General features: G+C 41.4%; 1 protein-coding gene across 1 annotated transcript in view; it reads left to right on the top strand.

The window, feature by feature from the left end:
- The window catches only part of PTPRG (protein tyrosine phosphatase receptor type G), a 395,341-nt gene that overhangs the window by 67,204 nt on the left and 303,709 nt on the right, over positions 1 to 24,428 (top strand). The window contains exon 2 of the mRNA XM_050312873.1: positions 20,124 to 20,228. Within this exon, the coding sequence (XP_050168830.1) occupies positions 20,124 to 20,228 (105 nt within the window). The remainder of the gene's footprint in view (positions 1 to 20,123; positions 20,229 to 24,428) is intronic.

Raw genomic sequence — 24,428 nt, 5'->3', positions numbered from 1 at the left:
TATACCACCAGGATGGAGAGTGGGAAGGAGGAGGAAAAAGGAAGGCAGGGGGTTTTGCCTGGGCTTCTAATAAAAGTTGTGTAATTGAATGTGTACTAAATGAGAGCAGCCTCTAATGAGAGTTGATGAGCAGAATGACAATTGAGGCTATGCACTTTAAAATCAGAAATGAGGGCAGTAAACATACCTGATATTAGGTAGCCAGATAACAGAAAGTTTAAGACTTAATAAAAATGAGCAATGTTCTTTCTACAGGAACACAAAAAAGATTCCCGTAGCATTGTATCATGTCCTTTCTTTGTCCTTAATCAGCTGCAGCAGAGGCTTGGAGTTCAATACATATTGACTTAGAGCACATACTGAAGTCTGAACTACTTGGGTTTCAAAACTTTTGATTGTTGGGAGCAGCATACTAATCTGGGTTAAGCTATCTGTTCTTTTAAAGTTAATTCTGCAGTGTAGTCACACTTTTAATTCTAACATATTAAACTTTGAGCTGTTTAAAAATCCATGCATCCCTACCACCGAGCAGCTTGTTGGAAGAGCAAGCATATAAGTTATTACAGAACTCTGATTGCCTTGAGAGCAGCATTGCCTACGTCCATTAATCTCAGTAACATTATATACACATAATATATTGATAAAATGTTAATGACCTAACTTAATGCCAATAAAATCTGGAAATGAGGGTGTAGGAGTTCAAAGTGTAACACTCTTTAGCCTTCAGTCATTCTGCCTGGTTTATTTGTTTGCTTACTGATTATTTTTTTCAAACTTTCCCCCCTTTCCCCCCCATTGCAGCAAAAGCACACGTTGTGCCCAGATTCTAAAACAGCTATTCACACATCAGAGGATGAGAAATGTCCTCAGATGGGCCACTGCACGAATGTTTTGATATTCTGATCTCCTTTGCCAACTTGTGCAGTTCTTCGGGCACCTTCTGTGCACGGTGCCCCAGTGCTTCAGCCAACAGGCAGTGCCCGCCTGGCCCCTGTTGGCACCCGAGACTGAGTTGTCTCAGGCACACCAATCGCTTGGTCCTGGAGTTCAAAAGGCAGCTAGTAGCTTAACAGGTATTGCCCTGCAAGTAAGAGCACACCAAGTTGAATAGTCTTATTTGGAGCCTCTCAGAATATCTGTGCTAACAATCAGTAGAACCAGCAGCAAGCACTTTTTTTAAATTGCTGCTGAGCCAGGCTTTGCTGCTGGTACCTGCACAGCTCTGTGAAACCCGATGGATTTCTGGAGCTGGAACTGAGAGAAAAATGCAGCCTGGGTAAGGTATTAAGGCTGCCAAGTATTTCAATTAAAACTTAAATCTGAACTCTGCAACACATTGAATGGACTGAGGAGAAACAGAGCAACAAAAATCAATATTAAAAAATAGTTCATGCTAATGACGTTGAACAGTCCTGCCCAGCGGTGTGTTCTCATTTGGGGGGGAGGAAAGTGTGCTGGCTATTGAAATATTACATAAAGTGTGAAATGAACAATGTGTGCTGGAGGGCATCAGTATAAATCTCGTAATATATTTTAAATTTTCCCCCCTCCTAATTAAACCAAATGAAGCTTATGGTGATCTTCATAGGATTTTACTTGAGAAGAGGGAAAAACGAACTGAGTCTTCGTTCTGTACATTGAAGGTTAATTCTAATAAATCAGAAAGCAAAGATGTTGTAATAGGAAAGTGTTTTTTGCACTCACCCAATTAAATGTTAGAAGCTGGATAATGGAATAATTGTAGTTAGTCAATTGCTACAAAGTCATAATAGCTTGAGTACAACTAAGACTCCAAGGCAGTAAAATGCCAGTGGTAAAATAATAAAACCATTATTTCAATAATAATCTCAAGTTAATTAGAATAAATCAGTGCAACGTATTTTTAATACTAGACAAAAACAATTAGCATAGTACTTAGTAACAACAATATTCTTATTATCTGAGAGACGAAATAGGATTAATACAACAGTAAAGCATTGAAACCATATGTCAACAAAAGAACACGGAGGAAAAATGATTTTGTAAATAGCCCAAGCTCCAGCACAAGTGATGGAAACTTCCACCTCCAAGGAATGGAAAACTTGGTTGTAGCAGATGTATGGATGAGTTTCTTAATAAGAATATGGTCTTTTCCCTATGCCAAATGTTTATCTGTGTGGATTCTTTCTTCACAAAATGTCTTGAGTATGTTCTGATTATTCCTCCCTCTTTTTTTTTTTTTCCTGGCAAGATTGAGACATGATATATTCTCACATGCCTGCCTGAGTACAAAATAACTGAAAGTTAAGGCTAGAGGGATTATTTAAATTATGGTCTGACCTCCTGCAAAGCACAGACCAGAGCATTCTGCCCCGTTACTCCCCTATTATCAGGCTGACATTTGGAGCAGATCTGTGCTGTAGATGGCCCAAGTTTCAGGACTGTTTTACAGCATGTGGCAGTCAGTGTTCTGACCCCATCACTTCTTAATAGGGGAAAATCTGCAGCATATTTTGTTGCAGTTGCCCTGAGAGAGATCTGGAAGGCTGGGAAAATATTAAGCATTCAAACCAAGCCTCATCCTACGGCTTCATCCAGCCTTCCATGGGGATGTGTGAACATGGGCTTTTTATTTGCAGGGAACAGTCAAGAACAAAATGCTGATTTTTTTTTTGTTCTTAAAATCTTTATAGTTGCTTTCAAGATGACCCACTGAACGTGCTTTTGTCCCTTGTGGGCTCTTGGGTTGTTGTAACCTGTCCGGTGTTTGAGGTGGAACCAACAATCTCCTCGCCTTTACCTGTGCTGTTACTCGTGAGGAAAACGAGGTGTTCCTTCTCCAAGAGGAAAAAATTAGTTCAAGTCCTCTAAGCTTCACTGTTTTGCTTCCTCTGGCTTGCATTTAATTTCAGGCTAATCTCAGATCAAGAGACTGGTCAGCCTCTCCTCTCACCCTTGTTTTGAAATTTTAGGAAGGATATGAAGTGTGTGCTCAATTCTGTCCAGGCCCTATCCTTGCAGGATAGGATACCTTGGAATGCTCTTTTGTCTTTGCTCTCCTGCTGAAGTGATTAGTTGGCACAGCTGAGAGGCTTTTGCTGGTGCAGCCTGACCCTGAGCTCAGCAGAGGACAGTGAAGGTCCTTTTGGCACAGAGGGGTGGAAGGGGCGCTTGGCTTCCCTGCTGAGACACCCAAAAAATGCTCATAAGCTCTGTTCTGTGCTGAATGTCATCATGCAGCCACCTCGTGGGAGGTTGGGTGGACCCAGGTCAGAAATGGTGACCTATATGGGAAAAGCCTTGCAGAGTTGTGGTGTAGAGAAGGGATATGGGGAAGGGGCACAGGGAAACTGAGAACAGGCAGCTCTTGCTTGCTGCTACTCTCCATGGAATAGATCAGGAGTGCTGGATGCCTGTGAGCTGCCTACAATTCTTCGGAAAATTAGTTCTTCCTTGAAAATCCTGATCTTTTTTCTTTCTGTACATGTTTTACTCAAATATTCTGGTAGACTCCTCATTAGTACTGGTAAAAGAAAGGCAGTGGTTTTGGAGAAACTTGGCTGTTCAGAGAAATACTAAGCATTCTTGCACAGCTACTGATATCTGGATTATAATATCTGCCACGTTGCAATAATATTTTGCAATTTAAGCCCCAGGACATAAATTCAGGAACTGCAGTATAGTCAATAAACTAAAAAATTGCTTGGTGAGGATAATTATGGCACTGATCTTGCATTACATTTTAACCTACATGAGACCCTGCTGACTTGACAATGTTAGTTACTTCCTTTTCTTGTAATGCATGTTACACTGCTTTGGTCTAGCATACTGGCCAAAAAAACAGAGGGCCATGGATCTGTTCCATTATGTCTGTTCCTATTTCACAGTGCAGCTATTTGATAACCACTTCGCATTCTGAAAAATCTAGAGGATGCACTGTGGGAGGAATCGCTCTAGAAGCATAACTTTTCTTTATTAGAACGGGCTCTTAGCATTTTATTCCTTTTTGTCATCAGTTAAGTTCTTGCTGTGAGTTGTCCCTTGGGTTTTATCACTGGAATAATAGCTGACATTTTGTTGGGGAGCACAGGGTAGTAGAGAAGGTTAGGAAACTTCTGTTTTATGTTGTGACAGCTTCCTGCTTAATCTAGGTAAAATAAGAATCCTAATTAGATGTGTCCTATGATTAATTTGTAGCATTTTGCCTCCTGTTAATTATAACCCCCCTGTCTGGGGAATAGGTAAGAGAGGGCAAAGTCTGGCATACAATCAAGCATTTGAAAGAATCAAAATATATAACCTAATTCCTACAAACCTATCTCCAAGAGAGAGGCATCTCCCCAAGGCCCTTTACACGATGGGAAAGCTCTTATTTTCTGCAACATCCTAATGTCTGTGTGTTGCTCGAGATTTTCATGATGCTGTCAGCTGCTGCAGACATATGGCTCCAATTGATTTGTCCTGACAATAACAGTTACCAGCACTCATTTCTCCACACTAAGAATGAGGCACATCTGTTATAAATTTGTTGACTGTCAAGGACCAGTAAAGAGCTATCTGAAAAACATCCTTTTCTGTCCTGTACTTCTCCCACCCTCTCACCCACTGTGAAGCATGGTTGTGGCCTGCTGTCCAAGACCGTGGCTATTCAAAGGTCATTTCTTTGCAATAGTGTATATCATGGGCATTGATTTTTTAGCAAGAATATAAATAACATGACTAAATAATTCCTGAGCACTCTTGCTCATTTTATTCTGGCAGTTCTCAGTTGTTCAGAAGCTTTGGTTTGGTTTCTACTCATGGACAGTGATTTTGCCCCTTAGTCCCATTTCAGGCTGAAGGTGATTATTTTAGTGTGTACTTTTGCCTTTGAATGGCTAACAGCTTTATTATATTTTGAGTCTGGGCTAGAAGATTCCTTCAAACTATAATGGGACCTTATAGAAGGAAGAAACCCTCATAATCAATATGATATGGCAAGTAGACACAGAAATGCTTCTCCAACATAAGGTTATACCTCTGCCACCCAAACCCACTTAGTTTCATGTACATCTTCTACCAGTCTCTTCTGTGGTTGAATACCTGGGTGCACTCTGTGAACGTCTGTCATCATCCTACGTTTTTGAAAGACAAATCTGTGCAGCTTCCTGGATGGAATATTCTGCTGTCATTCAGGTCTGATCCTGTGTTTTAACTCTGATTTGACTGATAGCCATCCGATGATGCCGAGGAGTGAGTTTTCTCTGCACCTCTGTTTTCCCAATGCTGACCTCCTTTGTAAAATGCTGTGGTAACACTGTCCAGCAGTTTTTCCCAGCTGTGATGGAAAACCTCCATGACATGATGGGAGCAAGGGGATGAGACTTTCCATTGTCTTTATGCTCCAATGTGTTCCTGTTGTTCTCCTTCTCCAGAATCAGAAAATGTAAATATCTGACAGGTATGGGAAGTTTTCCTCTGTTGGCACCTCAGGCAAGACACGCCTTCCTTCCAGGTTGGAAGGGCGAGTAGGATGGACAGACGCTGCAGGTGTTTTACTTCTCCTCTGACTGGCACGGCTCATTTGAGGATGGATTCTGCTCCCTTGCTCTGCACTTCATCTGCCATAAAGATGGATATAATAATACAGAGCAATAGAACCTACCTGTCATGCTCTATTTCAGCAGGAGGAATGTGAATCTTGGCTTAGGACCTTTACCCCTAGACTATACAAAGATGCAAGTTTTTAGCTTACAGGTATATGTGAGGCTTAGTGAAGTTTAGTTTTGCCTTTTCTTTGAGTTTGCATAAAAATGATAAAGTTTCCTCTCCTGCTTCTCATTCAGTAGCACAAACTGGGATTCATAACACTGCAAGGGAAATATTAATTTAAAAGAAAAATCCTTTTCCTCCACTTTAAATTAAATTTAAAATGAAGGAAGACATCTCTGTTCCTCCCATGGTAATCTTTCTTTTGTTTTTAATACAACGTATTATAACGTCATAAATAGAAATGTAATCTTATTAAAAGACACGCAGCAAGTGCTACTTTATTAGAAACTTTTTTAGAAGAATAATTTGACCAAGTTGAAATATTAATGTAGCTGGCTGGAAATTGCAGATTTTTACTAGGGTATAGTCATTCTTTTAAAAAGCAAATTAAAGTAGATATATTTTTAAGGAGTCAAATTTCTGATAGTGCCAGCCTTTTATTAGCATATTCTGGCATCACTATATATTTTTTAAAAAAATCTCTAATATTTATTCATATGTAAAGTAAAAAAAAAAATTAAAGTATTACTTTTTCGTTTTTCCTACACCCTTTCCCCCCTGTAAATGTGGTCTGCGTTGTGTGTAAGTGGAGTAGAAACAAAATTATATTAAATCTCAGTTTTACTCTCCCTTGGCTTTTATCTAGTACAAATAAACTTATATCAAACAAGGCCCTTGCCTGTGAATGACACCGTGTGTGTGTGTGTGTAACAGCTTCTCCTTACCTAATTCTAAGGGGCATGAATGCAGAGTCTGCTGAATATCTCAACTTCATTAGACCTCAATGGCAATTAAGAACTTGCAGCTCTTTCAAGGATTTCTTTCCTCCCTACTTGATATATTCTTTACTGTGACCTGGGAAACCCCTTTTTCCTTACCTTACCTATACTGAAAATAAGGACTGGTTATTGATTACATGTTGCTTAATGGGCTCTAATAAATTTACACTTACAATAAAATTCTCAAATGAAGTGTTTCCAGCTAAATTGAGGTCTGGTTCCTTGGCAGTTAACACTGCTCTGCTGCAGTGGAGTGGCTCAAAATTGCAATAGCATCCTCCTGCTCTGTGGCTTTTTGTTGTTATTGTAGTATTTAAACTTAGAGAGTGGGTTACTGATAAGGAAATAATCAGTGCCATCGCAGATCATGACGGATACTCAGTGATAACTTCAACAGTCCCTGGCCCTCAGTGCAACACCAGTCCCTGTGATGTTTTTGTTGCTGCTTATGTTGCCCTGTCCCCAGTCTGCCCTGGCAGTGCTGCTCTGCAGTCCCAGATTCCTGTTTCTGCCCTTCTGCTCCAGCTGCCTGGAGCCAGGAGAGGCTGTCCCAAATTGACTGCTGTCAGACCTGAATGTGGTCTTCAAGCCAGACCATACCGTGTCTGAGCATTTCACATTTTTTTGTGTAGCATTTCAGGCTTCCTGCTCCATCTCCCCAGCTCCACATCTCCCACAGTTCTGTCCCAGAGCAGTTTGAAGGATCTTCACTGGTCCCTATAGCAAGTTGCTGGTCAGAGTGGTTTTCAAGTCTGTCTCTTTGAGTCTGGATCTGTTTTCTCTACTGCACCAACCTCCTGCACATTCCCTGTGGCTCAGTCTTGTTGCTGAGTCCAGCTGAGGCTGACTCTGGTCCTTTGCTGCTGTTCAGTTTTAAAGCCTCAGACTCCGTGCTTCTTTCCTGTGTATACTGTGTTTTTTGAGGGTGAAAATGAGAACTGTTTGCTGGGATATTTTTGGGGTGTTGGATGATAGCATTTTGGAGTGCCAAAATCCTGGCAAGTCCTAGTATCCGTCTTAATAGGATAATGGCTTGAGCCATCTCTGTTGGAAGTTAAGCTTCTTGCAGTTTCTTGGTAGTTCAGCAGATCTGCTTAAACTAACCTCTTATCTCATGTTTTTATCATTTATTCCCTCTGCAGTAACCAGAGGGATACACTCCATGGGAGCAAGGATGATCTTTGTATATGCTGTGTTCAGATGGATCATATCAGTTGCCGAACGTGCTCTACACCAGTCTTTATTTTCCTGCAGCTGTAAATCTAATCACATACAGTAGATGATATTTTACTAATCATTGTTACCTTTTTTTATATCTGTTTTAGATCTGTGTTCAAATATGATTTGGTTGTCAGTTGGCAAGTAGCTCGGGTATACAGATGCCTCTTCGTAAAACATCAGTTTATTCATCAGAGAAAATTACGATGTCAAGAGTCCTCTCCCTCCCACCCCCGAAATTTTGATACATGTTTTTTGAAGAGTCATGAAAGGATTTAAATCCAAAGCTGAAAAGCCTGACTGGAACTGATTGCTTTGAGCTTCTTGTTTACAAAATACGAATTGGGGGTAAAAAAAGAAAGACAATAAGAGGTTTTCTTGTGAATAGTATTGCTTCTGATTTCTCTAGCAAAGTGTGTATGGTGAATGTAAAAAGAATATCAATAGAGGCATTTTTTAAGGTGAACAGCTTTGTTTTTTTGAGGAAAAACTCATTTTTGATAGTCTGTGCCGTATTGATAGAAGTTCTTCATAGTTGTAAGATGCAGCTTTGCAGATCCCTGTCATGGATAGGATGAATGCTGTCACAGAGCAAGCTCTGATATGCTGTCAATATTTCATGCATTTGTTACTTAAAAAGTAATTTCCTTATTGTAATGTATTTTTGAATTGCTTAGAGTAAAAGAGAATATGTTTTGATATGAATATCTCCTTTTTGTGGACAAACTAGAACAGAGGATATTGCCATGAAGAAATCTTTTAAGTATCGCATAAAAGGATAAATCTGTTTTTTAACACTGACACTGGCTGTACAAGAGATGGAATATTGTTACAGCTCACAGTGAAAACATAAAAGCAGCAGCATAAAATACAGAAATAGCAACTGTGGAACACGTGCACATTTTGGAATTAACTTGCCTGGGGGGAGTTATCTTCTTGAGTAATTAAACTTTCTGTGGGTATTGAGGACCGTTTAGGGGTTTTCTGAGTCAAATGAGGACTAAGTACAAAACTCTATTATAATTAAATAGCCACGCAATCTGCTTGGGAAGTGAGAAACCTGCAGCAGTCAACAACCTTGTTTCCTGCAGGTGGGCTGAAGTCTTCATGAGGGTTCTTGCGATCCTTAAGAAAACAATTACATTTGTCAGGCTGTGGGCTCTACACCGGATTCATCCGGTCTTTCAAGGCACAGGGCTTTTGTTTGTGTTTTTTAGTAATTTAGGTGCTTATAATAACTGTAGGATTAGTAACACTGGGAATGGGAATGCTGCAGAGTGGTTGAGACCGGAGTGGGAAGGGAGCGAGTTCCGTGCCTGAGCCTTCCCGAGGTGCTCTGTGGGAAGCGAAAGTTTGGATGTCGAGTGTGCAGCTCCCCAGCAGTCTTCTACCCATGCTAGGACTGAGTTCTCTCTGGTTGGCCTGGCACTGTGGGACCTGCTCAGGTTGGTTGGAAAGCTGTGTGCCTTTCTCCTGCTGATCCCTTGCGCTCTGGTCTCGGTTCTCAGCCAGAGCTGATCTGCAGTGGCACTCAACCAAATCATGTGTTGTTTCCAGCACTTGTATGCACTGAGCATCTCCTCTCAAACCTGCCCTTTGCTTAAATGATCACGTTCATTTGAGCACCCACCGGGGGTTGCCACAAGGTGAAAGCATCCCTTTGTTCTTTACAGAGCTCTTCATCTCCTCCTCTTTCACTCTTGTGCTGTGAGAGCACTTCTTGCCTGAAGATCAACACTTCTGAGTGCTCTAAAATCTAGCTCTTTATGAGGCTTGTTATGAAAATTGATGTATGAAACAAGGAGGTAGAAGGTGGAGTGGAGCATTGGAGACTTGAGAGGATGAACATGAGCACACCCTGACCAGGCAGGGCTGAGCAGCCTTGTGGCTTGGCTATCCAGGCCAGTACAGAGAAGGGCACAAGGTTGGTGTTAAAGATGCCTTGATTCATTCCATGTGTCATCCCTTGTCATCCCTCCCTCCCATGCCCCAGGTCTTAGATTTTTTGTTAAAAATGAATTTATTTTTTTTTGAGTAATGGGCCTCAAACAGCATGTGGCACTGCAGTGACAGCCTTGCCAAAAACTGTCTAAAACTGAGTTATTGCTTCCAGTATCTTTGTGCATGTGCCCCAGGATAGCAATTGCCTTTTTCTGCAGTGGTATTGCAGCATGAACTTTCATCTAATTCATTATCCACCCTAATACTCAAGTCTTTCTGCATTACTGCTTTCTAAACAGCACTCTCGCACTTCATTCCTGCACTGATTGTTATTTCTCCCCAACTGCATAGCCTTACATCTATCTTCAGTGGAATGTCTCACTTACATCAGCCCATTTCGCTGAGCTTGCCAGGCAGCTGAATATTTTTGAGGCATTCTTGCTTCTCCTCCTCTTGGTTTAGCATCATTTACATTTACAGAGTGTGGCATTAGTTTTGTCCTCCAGATGGTTAAATCGGTTGTACAGAAAAGAACAATGACACCCTGTGCCTTCTCAGCCCATGCTGCATCCCACCACTGCATCATTACAAAGTGAGCACCACTGCTGGCAATTTTTGTCTCTTTGCTTCATCTGAGCTCTGTTACTGCTTTTATTTTTGTGTTTGCTGCCGAGGTGCTGTTGCTCTCTGTAGCGTGAGGTGCCGTGTCAAGATGGTAATTGCATTCTCCCGAGACAAACGACCGAGGAACCAGGTATTAGTTTTGGATCCTAAACGGCACCAGACCTTCCTGCTGGGAAATTTCCAGAAAAATTCTTGTCTGGGTGAAGAACAAATGGTGAACTGCAAAGCAAAGATGAAAGTTTGGTTCAGTTTACAGATCAGCTCTGTAGTATTTATAGTGTCGTTTCCCTTTGAACAATGCAACTTATTTGGAAGGAAAGGAGAGAGTTCTCAGAATGGTAGGTCACGTTTTTGGGGCATGTATCCCAGACTAGCAACTTGTTCAGTCAGCACACACAAAAAAATCTCTATTTATGTCAGTTTCCACTTTAGATTTATATTTTGGGAAATAAATGTGGATGAAACCCTTTGCAACAAAATCTGTATGTAATGCAAGCTGTCAGCATAAAAAAGATGAAAAAATCCACTTGTTTTGTAGATCATAAGCCAAATTAACTACATTTTTACACAAATAAAAATGAATGCTTGTTTGCTTGGTTCTACTCAGCTTTTAAGTTTGATCCCAAAATAATTTTTGTGGATCTGGCTGAAATTGCTGTCACATGCTGGAGGCACTAAATCTAGCTACCTGGGCACTACTGATCTGTTTCAGTGCAGAGTGATACAAATCTCATGTTATTTTTGCTCAGTCCAGGGGAATGCTGGTTTATGCTCTTCCATCTTTCCTCCAGGAGATTGTGCAGCTGTAGGTGGCGAGGCCTGACTGCAAACTGAGAGGAAGATATCTCACAGTGGGACTAGAGCATTTCTCCTTTCTTTTCTTAAATAGTTCTTTATTGAGCTTTCCACCTTCTGCATTAATTTGAGAGCCTGAACCAAATAACCAGGAAGAGATTGATGTGGCCTCACTTTATTTCCCACAGTCAATAAATTGTTAAATGGGCCAAAGGACACGGGTTAAAAAAATCATTTTGTATAAAGAATGTGGAATTTTTATTAGCTGACGAGCCCCTGTCTCTGAAGGCTTTATAATGGAACATGTTTGATCTCATGCCACGCAGTGGGAGCAGCTCTGTTGGCTTCATGAAGTGCCTCAGTGTTCTCCATGTGCCTGAAATCAGCAGTGCCCTGAATTTTCTGCTGAATGAATGCTGGGTTTGCTGCTCCTATGAGGTGGAGGCAGGTGAGGTTGAAGGGATGCCTTGGAGTGAGGACTCCACGTGCTGTCACTGCTGAACACTCACACAGGAGCACAGCCCCCCCTCTGGGGACTCTGCTTAAGTTTAGCAGACTGGACCCTGGGTTGTAGACAGATGCTTGTCTCTGCTAATAGAATACAAAGGTGGTTTTAATGGGATGATGGCAGGAGTGAATGAAATTGTAGACTACCTATGGAGAGGCAGGAATGTGTCTGGCAAGGTGGCACCCTGGATGGACAGAAGTCACAGAGCAGGTCTGTGTCACATGGTCATTGCTATGGTTATTTGAGTGAGTCTAATACTTATTTTTTTTTACCAAGATACTTCTTGTACTTAGGGGGATCCATTTTTAAAATGTCATAAGACTGTGCTTCACAAATGCTAGCAAGAGGACACAAGCAAATTATCTCTGGAGCACAGAGGTGGAACTGCTGATTTTGCATAAGTTTGTGTGTTTTTGTGAGTATTACTGGGTTTAGTGAAATGACAATGGTATGATTCTGCATTAAACAAGGAATTGGAATACTCCATTAAGGTCACACTTATTTGCTGGTTTGAGGGTGCTCTTCTAACACTGTGCATGCAGCAGCACCTGATTATGTGAGGATGAGAGTGAGACAAGTGGTTCTGGCCATGGCATTTATTGTTGTAAAACCCTTAGGGTTTGGGTACTTGCAGTAAAGCAAGAACCGAAACCAAGCCCCCTTTTGCCGTTGTTAATTCATTGTACAAACTCCATTATACAGGTGTGGTTTCCACGTTTCCCAGATAAACCATGCCATGAATGAAGGGACCAAGTTGGCCCCTTCTCAGTGTGTCTGGGCTGATGAATTCAAGTCTCTTCATCAAAAATACATTGAATTTCAGCTAGTTCTAAGTTTGACTTCAAGCTTGCCCTTGGGGAGATAGTGCAGAGACATTGGAGCTGGCTGTGTGAGGAGTCATTTTGCCCCCATGCCTGGCTTTTCATTGCCTGGATTCGCTCTGGTTACTCCAGGTACTGGAGAATTGAGTTTATCTGTTTTTCTCTCAAGTATCTGCTGTGATTCTGTCAGCTGGGGCTGAGAGAGCATCAGCTTTCCTGTGGAGGTCAGCCTTGCATGTGAACCTGTGCTCTGAAGTTTTATTTCTGTGTTTGCATCGCTCATTGTTATGAATAAAATTCAGAGGTGGCATAACCCTTCTGAAGTGCAGCATGGGGAGAGGAGGAACAAGGATGAGGTTTCCTCCTTTTAAGAAATGCAGATAATGATGGTTAACAGAAGTCTGAGGGACTGTGAAGGATGCACAGACCAAGAGTTTTCAAGGTTACAGAGTTTTCAGGTGCTCCCAATTATTTTTCTCCCTGTCTCCCAAAATCAGAAGTGTCTAAAAGGAGTCCAGTTTTTAGGATGTAATGTGCTTTAGTCTTCTTTAAGGTATCTCAGCTCAGATGCCTAGAATACCAGTCTGTTTGAAAACTTTGTCATAAAGGTAAATGGAGTGTATTTCTGCACGTGGGGAAGTGTCAGGGAACAGTTTGGTGGGATAAGGGTTTTACACAAGGCTGGGTTTGATGTGTCTGCAGTTCCCGGTGTTTGGGGGATGAGTGTTTCTGAAACTGGGGTGTTCAGACTTTGTTTCTTCAGCTGTCACCATCATCACTCGCTGTTGCAGTGTGACATGAACAGCAGCCCCTCCTCCCTGAAGGAGCAGTGTGGTTGTCTGGGATATTTTTTTCTGCACTTTCTTCAGGGGTAAACTTAACAGACTGTTTTGTTGTGGGTTTTTTTCATGATGCTGCTCACACATGGGTAGATTGGAGCTCATGAAGCAGAGTCTGAAAACCCTTAGTCTAAGGGTATTCCCCAGGTTCTGTGGCAGAAGCTTTGCTGCAGGGCACAGTCCTCTTGGAAGGGGTGATGTTGCAGTGGGTTGAATTTACGTGGTTTTATCTTGAGGTGGAAATTGTTGGCACTATTTGTTTTCTGGCTGACTGCTTCTTCTTAGCAGAAGTGCTGCAGGTGATGCCAGTTGACATCAGAGGTCCAAATTTACCAGCTATGTCATATCTTGCACAGCTGATGCCAGCAAAGTGTAAGCCATGAAAATGCAAAATCAAGCCCTTTCTAATCATCCAGCAGCATCTGTGTCTTCCTGGCCTCCCAAGCTTCTTTTTTCCGAGTCCCCTTAATGGAGCATCATTAATGCAACTTGAAGTTGCCTTACTGTCTTGCTAATGAGCTTTGCTCATCTCCCTTATAAAGCCAGGCAGACTGAGAGCAGGATCTGTGGGAACTCCTGGCTGAGGAGACTGGTTTGCTTTTCTTTGGAAGGGCATCTGCTCCATCGGAGAGTGGCCAATGGCACTGGGCACCACAGTCCATGGTCTGGTTTGGCATAAGGCTGGCTCTGAGGCAGGAGACTTTCTTGTCACCCTTAAACCCCATCCCTTGTAATGTAAGGAAAAGCCTGTAATGAAAATCTCTTCTCTGTTGCCTGTCCACACCAGCTCTGCTGCTCAGGGACTTGTGTTGATACAATGGAATAATACAAAATTGCATCACACTCAACTCCCTGGCTTTGAGCACAACAGGTTACCAAGGGTTAATGCACCTGGTGACTGACCTATTCATGTTTGGGATAAGGGCTTTTAATTCTGCTGGTTAATTTAATCCCCACAGTTTGACAGCATGTTCCCTGGACGATTTTTCATCTTCAAATTGCAGCCTGCTGGTTAGTTCCTGTAGAGGCCTGCTGTGCTCTGCATTTATGCTCTTGTTCTTAGGATTGGTGCTGTTACCACATCATCTATCAGACACGTGAATAACAGAGAATGACTGGTGTGAAAAGTCCACGTGTTAGTTTTAGGAATAGACCTGTACAGGAATTAAGGGGCTGTCTGGGTGACTGTCATCTGGGAAAGGGATATACGTCTCTTGACAGATGTAACATCTGGGTATCTGTTATTTCACTTAAGTTGTGAGAAACTTGTCATTTTTAAATCCCATATTTCATTAATGGAAAGCTGTGAAAATTGCCTGTGTGGTCATAGGAGAATAAATTTTGGCTTTTATCTGATAATCAGAAGAAATCTCTGCAGCATAATCAAAGGATGAAGCCTCATTCAGAATACAATTTGTTGATGCTTTCTGACCACCATATGTTGTTTTAACTTTCATCCTTCTTTGGCAAGATATAAAATAATTTGCAAAATGTGGAGACCCATGTCTGAGGAGTCTGTTTAAAAGTAATGCACTATCAAAATGGATTAGCTGTGCCTGAAATATTTCTAGGTTTATTTGCTGTCAAAGGGTGGTAAAATATTTAAGGCAAATAGCCTATTTATGTTTAGGACTTTGACCATGAAAGAGCCTAGAGAGATGAATTTACCATTATTTATATTAATTGCACAAAATATTTCAATTGTTAAATACTATAAATTTATTATCTATCAGTTTTTTCTTCCTTTTTTCTTGTTCCCTTCTGGCCCATTTGGCAATATTTGTTCTAAGAAATTGCCTGGAAGCCTGAACTCTTTTCAGCAGAATGTGTTACAGTGGAGTTGCAATGTCTCCAGCTCACCTGCTTCTCTTTAGCATAGTTCAATTAAAAGTACAGTGAGTGCACCTAGATGAAGATGCTGCTTTTTTTCTGATGAGGCTTTCTTGAAGCTTTAGGCTTGCAGATGACTTGCAGTGTCTTGCATCACTCATCTCTTTAACTCTGTTTAACAGATGATACAAAAGCACTTCAGGTAATGTTTCTGTGCCCCCACTCCCTTTTAAAATGCAGTGCTCTGCAGACTTCATGAAAACAGTGCTTTTTTTTGGTTTTGAAAAACTTCTTTTCTGCAGACATTGATTTGATACAGAACTAATTTTAGGATTCCTTCTGATTTTATAATTTTTTTTTTACACATTAATAAGATTTATTTTTTTTTAACTCCTCTGCTTTAAGAATGTGACATTACTCCAGACTCCAGTAGTCAAGTCTCTGTCTCCAAAGGCTAGCTTGTAGCACTACGTTGAAGTACCTCAGTTAAGGAGTTCATACACATTAGGGACTAGGACTAAAACTGTAATTCAACTGCTACTGTAATCCAAAGTGGCAAGTCAGAATGCTTATGAGCTGGACAATGTGTGTACCTTTGAATTTGTACCATTTTAATTGCAACAGCTGAAAACAGATTTGTGTGCAACCCTCATCTTCAAAGCAAGCTTAAAAGAATCCGAGTTTGGCACACAATCTAGTTAATCTACCATCATAACTAATGATTTCACCATTCAGACATAACATATCGACCTTAAAGGATTTTTCTTTCATAGCTGATGGCTTGATACCTTTTAAACACTAATGCCGAGGGTATAATCTCCCTGAATAGTGTAATAGTTTTATATTTAAAGTAGATTGGGGATAAAATTTTGTGTTTTCATGCCAGCCATGAACACCAGTAAGGTATTCAGGCAGGCATTACCTTATCGTACCTTTGAGGGCACTTATCAAATAATTTTTATTGGAAAGTTAATACGTTGAGACAGAGTGAATGGGAAGCTGATCAGAATGCTGAGGCGTACCCAGCACTGCATCGCCTTCGCTGCCCGCAGATCTGCGGCAGGGGCTGATTCATTTACCACATCATCCGAAATCATGTAGCGTTCAGTACCCATTAAAATTATATGAAATTGTGTGTAAGAGATTTCTCCGTGCTGGCTCGGGAGGATCCTCTCCTCCTGGCGGCTGCAGTCCCGGCGGGCACAGCACAGCCCCACGGGCTGCAGGTGTTCCGCCTCACGGGCACCGGGACGGCCCCGGCAGCCAAGGGAGTCGCTCAGGATTTAATTTCACGCTTGTGTATCTGAGCGTGTGACCAGCCCCTTTGTCTTTTAATCGTCTGTGTCTGCACGTCTCAGGCCATATATTGTGGCATTCATTTCTCCTCTGCCACCAGCACCGGCATGATGTGTCAAATGAGACCTTGCAGGGCCAGGGCTTCTGCTGCCCCTTCTCTTCCTCTCTGCTCCCTGCTCTGTGTGTGTGTGTGTGTTCCACCCCTCTGATTTGGCTGCTCCATGTTGAGCCTTCCTGGAGCGTGTTCCTGCCCCTCCCGTTGTGCCGATTTCCACTTCCCCAACTTTTGCAGGGTTCCCAGAAGATAGGAGCCTCCCCCTCTTTGCTCCGTGTGGGACCAGCCCGTCTAATTGCTGGCTTTTCTCCAGCATCCAGCTCTGCAGGAGTGGAGCAGGAAACCACTTGGCTGCTCCCTGTGCGGGAGCTGTTAACTGTCTCCCAGCTGGGAAAGACTGTGGAAACCTCTAATGATTGGTGCTAATAAACTTAACTTAAATATTTTCTCCAAAACTTGTTCGGATATTAGAAATACTGGAAGACGTCTGTTGATTTTGAGTCACTTATTTGCACATAGATCTTCTGATACTGAGGAATTAGAGCATTTACAAAAATGGATAAATGCACTCTAATGGCTGGAGCTGAACAGAATATTTTAGCTGTATTTTCAGTGAAAGAAGCAGATGTGATAACACCAAGATGCCTGTTTAGATTTTCATTGGTGGTGTTGAGTTGTTTTGGTCAGGAGGTACATCCCCAACCTCCCCCAAAATCTGAAAAAAAATAGTGATTCTACCTGAAACACAGGATGCTTTTGATGTATGAAGCACTTTCTTTTTTTGAAATAACTTGACTTGAATGCTTTGGCTCTTCCAGACTTTTATCTGAGAAGTCCCTGTGTGCTCTGTTTTGTACCTTGCACCTCTTGAGTGTGAGAGAGTCCATTGACCCCAGTTGACACCAAAGAACAAAAGCACCATGAGATTGAGTTTGTGGTTTCCTGATGACTTTACCAGTATAAGATATTGCCAACAATAGCTGTTTGTTCCCACAGTGTTTTCTTGGAGTGTTTTTGTGGCCTCATGAAGTGTGTGGCTGTGCTGTGAACACAGGGGAACGGAGCCAGCAGAGGGAAGAAGGTGGTGTCGTGTCATGATTTTTGAAAGACACAGACCATTACATTTCCAGTTCACAGCATGGCCAGGGATCTTGACCTACCATCCTTTCCCTAGAGTTTCTGCAGCTACCCAGTAAACATAATTGCTGAATCTCTAAATTGCTGATGACTGCTGAATTACTGCATGTTTTAAGTGGACTATCGATGTTTATGTTGGGCTGTCTAGCGGTGATGCAGGATTCTCTTTAGAGCAAGATGTTCCAATTTGTTTCTTTTTCAGTCCTACAGAAAGTATTCAACAGTATAACCAGCAAGTCACTTCCCATAGTTCTCTTGAAAAATGCTTGAGCTCCCCTCCTGGTTTGTAACATCCTTGATGGTGGAAATAAATTCGTGTACAGCATGGCTCTTCACCTTTCATAGGCATAAATAAGTACACAAATCTATTAAGTGTCTGTGCAGAAAACTAAAACTCTATATTTTCATAAGAATGTCAGGTTTATAATTGCATAAATAAGATGCTGACTGAAGCAAATGTTCAATTTCACATTAAACTTAGGCATTCATAAAAGCTTGGATTTGCATAATTTAATTTTCTCACAGAGGACACTGAAAATCAATGGTATGATTCATGGCCATGCCGTGGTTACCATGAGGCCTTTTGATGGTTCCAGCTAGAAGTACAAAGGTGTTTACAACTTCACATGTTTTGCACTGACTCGGAGCAAACATAGATTATTTAGACACAGCTTCTTTCTCCGGAGGGTAAGGCACACAGAAGGGCTCGTGGAGAAGATACCTGCAGGAGTACATTATTCTTTGGAGGAGGCAGTGTGCAACCTTCCTTCTGCCTTGGAGGACTCAGATTTTTTGGGCAACAAAAATCCTTCTTTGTATAGAGGATGCTCAGAAGAAAGCTGCTGTTGTAACAAGGAGGAACTTCAGGTGTATTTCTCAGCATATGTGATTTTTTAAAGTGAATAATTATGAGTTTGTTTTTGTTTGTTTGTTGTTTGTGGTTTTAGGTTTTGGCTGTGTTTTTTGGTTTGTTTGGTTGGTTGGTTTTTTATTTCCTGACAGCCTTTCCAGCCATCCACCTAGGCTATGCCTATGTTCTCTTGGGATTTTCATAGTCTCTGATCTTTGCTCAGTTTTTTTGTCAAGAGTGTTTGGGTCTTCTCATCCCATACCTCTTCTTTCCTCTTGAAAGGAGTGCCTGTTGTCTCTCAATCATGTAGACATATAAAAGTAAATTAAAAAAAATAAAAAAAAGGATGAAAATAAGATGTTCACTTTAGTATTTTTGAAGAGGAAAATAAGGTATGTGAGGTGGTGTTGCCTGTAAAACCTGGTAGCATGATGTGTTTCCAAGTGTTTCTAGTTCACAGCTTGGAGTGAATTAGCATTTAGAAAGTTGCCAAGAAATCTGGAAAACTCATTCAAATTGCACAATTAGTACCTTTCCTCACACAAGAGAAAAATCTGGCAGGGCCAAACCTGTACTGCCTTTCCTGAAATTGCATGATTTTTCCTACGGCTTCAGGATTCCAAAATCTGTAGAAATCCATGATCCACGTTGCAGAGGGAAAGTTGTCCACAGAGCAGTTTAGCACACATGGATAGCCTTGGCCTCAGCATGTTCTCTGCTACTGTGGTGCATGGGGGTGTCACCCAGAAGCTTTTTCAAAGGGAAAGAAAGGCAAACTGAGTAACTGGTGCATGATGTTCAGTAAAGTCCCTGTTCCAGGCTTCGTTTCAGCCCAGCTGTAATTGGCCTGGGAATAGAAGGGAAAGCAGTGCTTGGTGACTGCATATGGGTAGCAATGCTTTACATGGTTTTCTGAAGTTTTAATTTGAATTATTCAGCTGGTTTCTTACTGATCAAATAAGTGGTTTGGGAGCAGTTGGACTTCAATTTCCATAAAGCCATTTGGTGCTTGCTTTTTCCTCACATTGGATATAGTAGATATAAGGTCTTTTCTGTTTGTGTGCATTTATTATAGCACAAAAGTTTTCAGTTGTGCTCTGAGAAAGGTAGTTGAATTTATTACAGACTTTCTGCTGGCATTTGTGAATTCACACACCTCCAGTTCAGTTCAGTCAGGTGCATAGAAACAATAAGCAAACTTTGCACATAAAAAGCCCAAATATCCCACGTCCTCATGGATGCAGTGCATTCCTTTAGAAGAGGAGAAAGTGAAAATTATTTGAGGTATAAAACTCAAATAAAATCCTGGGATGGAATGTAGGATGGGTTCTTTTCTGGTTTAGTTGATTAATTTGATACCTTCTAGCTTGTGGAGTTTGACAAAGATTTCTTTACTCCTGCCCTCTCCTGTGGTCATATGTCACGGCTCACACTTGTTTGTTCATGTACATCAGAATTTCCATGTGGAAATTATTGGAGTTGCACAGAAACGTGCCAGGCCAGAATGATGGCACTGGTGAGTCCTGGCTTCTGTCAATCACCTTGGGGTGGTGGGTTTTCATCGGTGAGGAACGTGCCTGTTCAGTTTTTTTGAGCAATACCAAGTTTGTACTCTCTGCTTAGCAAAGAGATGTAGCACAATGTAAACTCCAGGGGCTAAATACCACTTTTTTAACAATGCCTGCTTCTTTTCTTCCCAGCTCTGACTGAAGGTTATGTTGACTCTCTGCATGAAAACAGACATGGTAGTTCTGTGCAGATACGGAGGCGAAAGGCTTCAGGGGATCCTTACTGGGCGTACTCGGGTGAGTGAGTTGTCTTCTTCAGAGGACTGAAATGTGAAATTTCTCCAAAATCAAATTGTTTACTTGCTTTTTATTGCTACTGTGCTCAGAAATAGTTTAAAGAAGTTTAACAGTGTATTTTCTTCTGGCTTCCTTGCAAATTCCCTCTATATACATTCTCTCCTTTCTTGCATTTCTGCCATTTACCTGAAGGATTTGCCTTATTATTCTCCTCCTTCTCTCAGTCTTTTAGTTTCTTAACACATCCTTGGACAGGCATACTCCCCCAAACTTCTCTTTACCCTCCCAGTCCAATCAGTACATTCCCAAGCTCACCATTTGCTTACTGTATTAAGACTGTAAGCATCCATAAACATATATATATATATTTTCAGGTTTTAAAAAAAAAAAATCAATCCATCCTAGATATTTTACAGTTATTTCTTTCTGTGCATGTGCAACAATGAGACCTGCCAGTGCATCACACCAGGATGTGTGGTGCTGAGAAGGTAGGATGTTGGTTTGTTGTTCGTCCCACTGCTCTCGTTAGTCTTATGGAAGACCTAATGTGTCTGCACAGTTTTGAAATACCACAAATAAAAATGCACTTCAGAGTGATGTTTTTGATTTGCCAGTTGGTTTGTTCAAGGAAATTCCAGTTCTGTATTTGAAGTTGTTAAAAGAAGCCTTCACCTTGAAATTGTGTTAACAGCTATGTTTACTCTATGGAAAATGTCTGATACCTAAAACGTTTTTGTAAAGATTTCAAGCATTATACTGAACTTGAGTGTGCTTTTTTTGAGGCTTTGAGACACATTTCAAACATTTGTTGCTTGTCCAAGAGGGATGTTGTGCAGGGCTAGTTATAGTTGAAGGCGAAATATTGCTTTCTGAGAAGTCTGAATATTGTTACCAGATAAATATGCAAATGTTACTTTTTGACTGCCAACGCCTCTCTTTTATACAGACCATTTATTTTTTTGGAAATGAATGCTTTTAGGTAAGCTTAGAAGTTCTTTTCCATTAATACACACGAATTTTCTCTATTAGATCTTGAAATACAAGCTATCTCATTTGCAAATGAGGTCACACTAGTAAAATAAATCTAAACATTTTAGTAATGTAGCACAAATAGCTGTTTTTTGTTAAACTTTGAGATTATCAAATGGACAAATATTGCCCCAAGATATACTTCTACATTGTAGCCTAAAATAGCCTTTTCTTAAGATTTTAAGCTCCAGAATTCATAAGGAGTATAATAAGCAAATAGAAGAAAAATGTGTATGTTGGAATGGATGGCCTGTTCGTATCTGCTGTCTTGTGTAAAATATTTTAAATTAACTGCCACTTGGCAGCTTTATTTTGTTTCTGTTACTGCAAAATGTGTTTGAAATAATAATTTCAGGTAGTTAAAAGAAAATGTTTTAAAAAAGGTAGAACACTAGTGAAATTATTCTGTTGTCATATGTGTCAAAAACTCTTTGCTTGAATTACTGATTTTTTTTTGTTTGTTTGTTTTAACCAGTCCTGATTTAAAAATATAGGGAGGAGGACCCTTCCCATTCTGCAAAACAAACAACACCCCCAAACAAACAAAGGCAACAAAAAGCCAGAAATCCACCACACAACAGTTTTTGCATAGTGAAGTTTTCCTAATTCTACCTTTGTAATTGTCTTCCTTTATGATTAATATCACTTTTTCAACCCTCCAAAAAAGTGATTACCACACATGAATCCTTTTAGATTTAGGTCAAAAGAAAATGTGTAGTCCCTCTGTGTAATTATGCTTTAGCTTTTGGAGTTTTGGGTTCTTTTGTCTATTGATAAATCTACTTCTATGACAAAAATAGTCAATCTTTTTCAGAGAACAGATAGTGACTTTGCAGCTGTCAATCCTGTGCCATTTGACCTGATTAGTGCTATCTAATTAGCACTGTTTTGTCACTGTTGCTGCTAAAAGGCATAAATTAGGAAATGGAAAAGGTGGAAATGGTAAATTTACCAGCATTTGTCAAGAAACCAGACAAGGATATAAACCCATTTTCTTAGGAAATTCCAGGGGAATGTGGTTTGGGACCAGGTATTCCCAGCTGCAGAATCTAAGTCTTGACCAGAGATGTCCTGTGACATGAAATACAGGTGTGTGTGTTTGAGCATCCCAGGTACCGTGTGTCCCACCTGGATGGACATCTACTGCATCTGAGCAAGCCCCTCCTGGCAGGGGATGGAGATCTGGCGTCCTCCTGAGCCACGCTGTGGTCTCTGCCTGCAAGGAGGAGCAGCTCTGCCCTGCTGAGCCCCACGCAGGTGCCTTGGGAGCAGGAGGGACAGGACCATATGCTGACTGTGGATGCTGAGCTGCAGGCAATAATTTGGGCTGTGTTCAGGAGGGAAAAGGCAAAAGTGAGTGTAGAGTTGGGAAAGACATGGTTATTTCTGAAGGAATTTTCTGGGATTGATCATACATCCTGCAGGAGTGTCAGTATTGCCACCATCTCCCTGAGAAAGGGAGAAAATCAAGATGAGCAATTAGGTGGGGAAAGAAGCCTGTGCTCCATTACAAATCGGATGTTTCTACAGGCTGCTCCTTTGTCATGGCATTTTATATATCACTTGGTTCCTTCCAGCTCCTTGAGGGACTTTCAGTCTCCCTTATCTGATGTCTTTTGTCCATATTTGCTCACTGAGGGGACCAGAGGTAATGAAAACGCTGAGTTTCTGTGTTTAGGTTGAAGATGGAAATAAATGGTGGGTGGCAGAGCCCAGATGCCAGACAGATGTTTGTTTCTAGCTGAGCACAGTGAGGAGGATGATCATGTTATCTGTTTCCTCATTCCCCAGAATATTTCCCAGGAACCCTGAGCAGGGCTTGGCTAAGCAGTTTATGTACTAACAACGTTTGTCCTGCGGGTAGGGTTTTGGACATGACTAGGAAGTTTACATCAAATGAGCCTACAGAGAGGGGAACTTCACTCTGCAGTAAGCAATTAGCCTGTGTCAGTGGTTTCCAAGCTCTTTTACAGACATTATCTGGTAGGCTGCTTCCCTTCCCTATCCTCAAATGGTCAGGCCAGCTCCCCTCTGGTTATTTGTACAACAGCTGCTGGCCCAGCCCCAGCAATTATGGGCAGGGAAGGAGGCTGTGCTGGGCTGTGCACTGGTAAGTCTGGAGTTTCTTCGAGTGGAATTTGCCAATGGGAGTAAACAAGGCCAGGACAGCTCCTGACATTTGTCAGTGGACAGCTGTCTGCTGAACCCCAGTGCTGAGCAGCGTGCCCATGTCTCTGCTGGCCTGTGTTAGGCTGAGCTATGGCTTTATATTGATTCCAATTGAGCAGAACTGATTTACAGCAGCAGAGGCCTCTCTGCGTTTATGGCTGTGCCTGCCCTGCTTGCAGAGCTTTTGTATTTTTGGGCTTAAGTGTTCTGTAATAAATCCTGAGGTGGGGGTGGAGAGGTCTGAAAGCAAGCAGCCACTTGTGGTTTTCCTGCCTGGGGGTTGAAAAAGGGCACAGCCATGCTGCAGAGAGCCCTCAAATATATATCTTCCACAGGATGTATCTGTCCTATACTGTCCTTTTAGAGTAATTCCTCTGCAGGCTGTAGGAAGCCCTTCTGCTGCTCCAAGCTCTTGTGGAAGGTGAATGGTCCAGAAACTGGTTTAAACTCTGGAGATCAGGAATTTTCCTGGTTTCAGGAGTGATGTATAGCATTACCCTGTGCTGCCTGGTCATATTGCTCCTCTCAGGCACGAGAGTTTAGAGGAGATAAACTTCAGTTATTGATCAGGAGTCAAACAACCCTCAGATCTATAACACTTGTAGAAGGCACCTACATACCTAAAGGTCCCTGTGCTCTTACTGCATTTCCCCTGGACAAAGCTGCACCACAGAGCTCCCCTTGCACTGTCTGGTTGTAAAGGAAAGGATTTTTAAGCCTTATAAAATAACCCTGTTGTCTACAGACACAATTTGGACCATAACATTTATTCTAGTTCAGAAATAAAACTTGCAAAAATCAAGACTAGATAATTAAATGAAGAAAGCCCGTTTTAAATGGGTTCTGTCATAAAGACAGCAGGAAACACACTCAGCCCTTCAGAAGAAACTTCGTTAAGACTATGCTAACAGCTCTTTAAACCAAATTCAGAAGTAAGCAGACACTGAAAACAGAAGCCTAACTTGTCTTTAAATAGGAACTGGAAGATTGAACTGCAAGAAA

The sequence above is a fragment of the Myiozetetes cayanensis genome, unplaced genomic scaffold (genome assembly GCF_022539395.1).
Source record: "Myiozetetes cayanensis isolate MyiCay16 unplaced genomic scaffold, myiCay2020 scf18, whole genome shotgun sequence".
In the NCBI taxonomy this organism is placed as follows: Eukaryota; Metazoa; Chordata; class Aves; order Passeriformes; family Tyrannidae; genus Myiozetetes; species Myiozetetes cayanensis.
The sequence above is the reverse complement of the archived record's forward strand: the minus strand, read 5'-3'. Positions and strand labels throughout refer to the sequence as shown.